Here is a 4,602-nt window from a genome sequence, read left to right as displayed (position 1 = left end):
ACAAGTATACACATGTAACAAACCTGCACGTTATGCACATGTACCCTAGAACTTAAAGTATAATAAAAAAAAAAAAGAAAAAAAAAACTATCCTGAAGTGGAGCTGATTTCACTCTACTTTCGTCTCCCACTCTCCTGGCCCACTCTGTGGAGGCAGTGCCAATGAATCGTATTACCCAAGAGGCAGTCAGTGAAGAATAAACAAAGGGAAACAGATGACTCAATAAGCCAATGATTACATATTCAAGTCTTGATTGACTGAGTGTTGACCTGTGGTTTGAAAGTTACAAAAATGCTAAGATGTGATTTTTCTTTTAGGTGGGAAATGAAGAAGGATGAAACACTACAAGAGGAAGAAAAAGCAATGCTGGAGCACTTAAAACAAATTTGCACCCCACGGAACTCTTCTGCCTCAGATAACACAGAGGAACAGTAATCTGCAGAAAACAGCAACAGCTTTATTTTAGGAAACAATCCCATGTAATGGAGTAGGATTTTTACCATAGTCAGAATGGACCTCATATGTGCTGTGAAGCATGAAACCAATGACTGAGTAGTCTCTGTACTGAAAAGGAATACAGCACATAAAGAATAAGGTGCTACATATTTTTTTATTTTAAAAATAATTTCAAATGTTTTTCTTTCCTCAATCTTTCTCTTTATATGATATAACTGCTGCCATCTCGTGTTCCCTTTGAATTATTTTTTTCTCCTTTCAGTCTTGAAGTATCTATGACAACAGGCAAAAATGTTCAGAAAAATTTTAAAGGGTTTTTGAAATGCAACATTTGGATGTTAAGTTGAATGGAGTCACATAGCCCCGTGAGGTCATCTGAAATTTTTAATTTAATTTTGTTGTAGCTGTAGCCCAAGTCCCAATCTTAATTGCCTTACCCACAATTGTGCCAACCTTCCTCTTTCAATTTATCTAATTACAGTTAAAAAAAAAAAAAAAGGCATTCTCCTGAACTATAACTTTAGTCACACCTCTGCTTGTAGTGGTTTTCAGTTTTCCTCCTAAAACAGAATCAAACTTCTACTCATACATATTCAGGTCCTATACCAAATGGCTCCATGTTCAGACAATTGCCTGCCATCCTCTTGGTTCAAGTCACACACTTGCCATGTTTTCCCAACCAGAATCCATCTTTCTTCCAAATTTAGGCTCAAAACTAATTCCAGCAATCTTTACCCCAAAGCTCATTAGCTCATATAATGTGTTATTTAAAAAACTTTTCATTATATTGCTACACACACACACACACACACACACACACACACAGAAAACAGAACATGCTCTAGTACCCTCTCTGCTAAGGACAATTATAGATATTTATTATTTCCTTCCTATCATTGCCTGATATTAGATTATAAAGACCTTGAAGATCTTATTATATAATATGAAGTCTCCCTTTATAACTCCCCGTATGCCTACTACAGTGTTATTTCATCAAGGGGGCAGTTAACGAACACAATTGATTAAATAGCTGCTAATGAAAGAAAAAGACAACAAAGAGAATTGCATGGTTGGGCAGTCTAAGAATGTCTGGGAGAAGCCTTATATCTTTTTTTTTTTTTTTCATTTTAGAAATGGGGTCTCGCTCTGTTGCCTGGAATGTAGTGCAGTGGCATGATCATAGTTCACTGTAACCTCAAACTCATGGGCTGAAGCAATACTCCTGCCTTAGCCTCCTGAGTAGCTAGAACTACAGGTGTGTGCCACCACACCTGGTTCATTTTTTAAATTTTTTTGTAAAGATGAGGTCTCACTATGTTGCCCAGGCTGGACTTGAACTCCCTGCCTCAAGTCATCCTCCCACCTCTGTCTCTCAAAGCACTGGAACTACAGGCATGAGCGACCACACCAGGCCCAGAAGCCTTACATCATGGGCTATTTTAGAGCATATGACATCAAACTTCATGTTTTCTGATGTTCTCAGATATATAATAAATTGTCCGTACTCCCACATCCTGTGATTTTTATAAAATATGTGTAGGCTACATGATTTCCAAAGGAAAGTACTCATGCATTTTTCAAAGAGTAAAAGCTTGGGGTGCAGAGGAGGCCACATTAGGAAATCTCTTACATTTTTTCTTTAAATAAAAATACATAAATGGCCATGTAGACAGCTGCCTGCCAAATAACACATTTTATTTTTAAAAAATGTACTTTAGTTGGCCAGTATAATCATAAACCAAGTGTTTTTAAGATTTGGTTGAAGTAATTTCTAAAAATTCTGTGAAGACCATTTAGAAAATGGTAGGAAAATTTTATGGGAACTGGACATTCCATCTAATCTGATCTTTAGACAGGTTACTATAACAATCAACGTAAGGCAACAGTTGACTTTATTCCTTCAGCTAAGTGGTGGTCTGTGTACTAAATCTGCCTAATTGTGCTTCATTTTGACTAGATGCAAAAATGGAAAGTTAAAAATAAATTAATCCAATAAACCAAATATAACATCTTATAAAGTTATAGGATTTCACATTTGGATTGTCTTCTAATATATCTAAAGGTCATCTTTTAAAGCTATTATTGGCTGGGCGCGGTGGCTCAAGCCTGTAATCCCAGCACTTTGGGAGGCCGAGATGGGCGGATCACGAGGTCAGGAGATCAAGACCATCCTGGCTAACACGGTGTAAAAAATACAAAAAACTAGCCGGGCGAGGTGGCGGGCGCCTATAGTCCCAGCTACTGAGGCAGGAGAATGGCGTGAACCCGGGAGGCGGAGGTTGCAGTGAGCTGAGATCCAGCCACTGCACTCCAGCCTGGGTGACAGAGCAAGACTCCGTCTCAAAAAAAAAAAAAAAAAAAATTAAAGCTATTATTATTGAATTCGTATATTCCTGTACTAATCCTGGGAAGTAATTTTGTTCCTCCAGAAAGAATATTTTCTGTGGCTTCCTTTTGAAAGGAGAGAAGTATAGTAAGGGGAGAATGGGATGAGTTCAAAGGAAGAGAAAAGTAGTAGAGAAAGTGGGCTTGCAGTTGAATTCTATTCTGTGCTTGTTCAGTGAATTTATTATAGCCATAAGTGCAATAAAGTTTATAATTGAAAGTGTTAAATGACAAGTCATTGATTTATCAGATTATTTTAACTTTATACTCAATACGTTTTTTTAAGAATAACAAGAGGTGGTATTTCAAAAAAGTTTTTGTTTCTCACATTTGTATGAGTTAGCAACAGGAATGAAGTCTAACAGTTTATACCTCCCCATATGCTTATTACAAAAATATTATCTTCCTATAAAGTATGATCTTCCTTCTGTGTTCTGTTTAACTGTATTTTTATGCAATTATATAGAGATATCTATTTTATTAATGGTTTAGCAGTTACTATGTGAAAATAGTATGAATTAATTTTTAAATAAATTATAAATAATATTGTCTATTTCAGATATTTTACATTTTTGTCATCTCTACCAAACACTATTATAGAACTACCAACCAAAGAATGGAAAAAAGAAACCACTTGGTTTAACAAGATGTGCCTACTCATAAGGTCCTATTACTCCAGTTTATATATACCTGGGTGAAAGAAAGTTTCAGGTAGTTCATAATTATCATTCCTTACTATATAAAAATTTAAGATTTTTAATACCTCCCTTTAAAATTGAAATGTTTCATAGAAAAAAAAAAAAAACAGCTGTATTCAACCTTAAAAAGAAAGGAATTTCTGTCATATGCTGCAACAAACATGAACCTTGATCACATGATGCTAAGTGAAATAAGCCAGTCCCTAAAAGACAAATAATGTGTGATTCCACTTACATAAGGTATCTAAAATAGTCAAATGCAGAGAAGTAGAAATTAGAATGGTGGTTATCAGGGGGCGGGGGAGGAGGAAAAGGGGAATGGTTGTTCAAAGGGTACAGAGTTTCAGATTTATATGATGACAAAGTCTGGAGATCCGTTTCACAAGAACGTGAATACACTTAACACAACTAAACTGTATACTTCAACATGGTTAGGAGAGATTGCTGAGAAAGCAGCTTCAAGATGGCTGGCTAGCTACATTTGCTACTCACCTCTTCCACAAAGAAGAACCAACATAGCGAGTAGATAACCACACTTCGAATAAATGATCTAAGAGAGAATACTGGAATTCAACAGAAAAGTGTCAGAAAACATTAGAACAAAGAAGGAGAGAGGTGAGGCAGCCTGCTCAGCCAGAATTGACCGGAAGCCCAGAGAGACTTCCTGGTTGAGAAAAGGGTGACAGACCTCTAGCAGTGCACACTCCTACTACAGGTTACTGCAAACCAAGCCATGGGAGAGCCCTTTGACCCACGTGGACTCTGAAACCAATATAGGGAGATGCTTGGAAACCAAAATTAGCCTGGCATGGTGGCGCATGCCTGTAATCCCAGCTACTCAGGAGGCTGAGGCAGGAAAATCGCTTGAACCCAGGATGCAGAGGTTGCAGTGAGCCCAGATCGCGCCACTGCATTCCAGCCTGGGTGACACAGCAAGACTCGGTCTCAATAAATAAATAAATAAATTAATTAATTAATTAAAATAATCCTATCAAAAATTGGGTGACTATCAATAGATATTTCTCAAAAGAAGACATACAAATGGCCAACAGGTATGTGAAA

The 4,602-nt window shown here is 37.0% G+C and overlaps 1 protein-coding gene across 1 annotated transcript in view; it reads left to right on the top strand.

Moving 5' to 3' along the window:
- KIAA0825 (KIAA0825 ortholog) overlaps window positions 1–593 on the top strand; it is a 504,765-nt gene extending 504,172 nt beyond the window's left edge. Inside the window, exon 22 of the mRNA XM_011944276.1 lies at window positions 319–593. Within this exon, the coding sequence (XP_011799666.1) occupies window positions 319–436 (118 nt within the window). The 3' untranslated portion in view covers window positions 437–593. The remainder of the gene's footprint in view (window positions 1–318) is intronic.
- Window positions 594–4,602: the final 4,009 nt, after the last annotated feature.

The sequence above is a fragment of the Colobus angolensis genome, unplaced genomic scaffold (genome assembly GCF_000951035.1).
Source record: "Colobus angolensis palliatus isolate OR3802 unplaced genomic scaffold, Cang.pa_1.0 Scaffold23, whole genome shotgun sequence".
Lineage (NCBI taxonomy): Eukaryota > Metazoa > Chordata > Mammalia > Primates > Cercopithecidae > Colobus > Colobus angolensis.
Note: the sequence above shows the minus strand (reverse complement) of the source record. Positions and strands in the feature narration are given on the sequence as shown.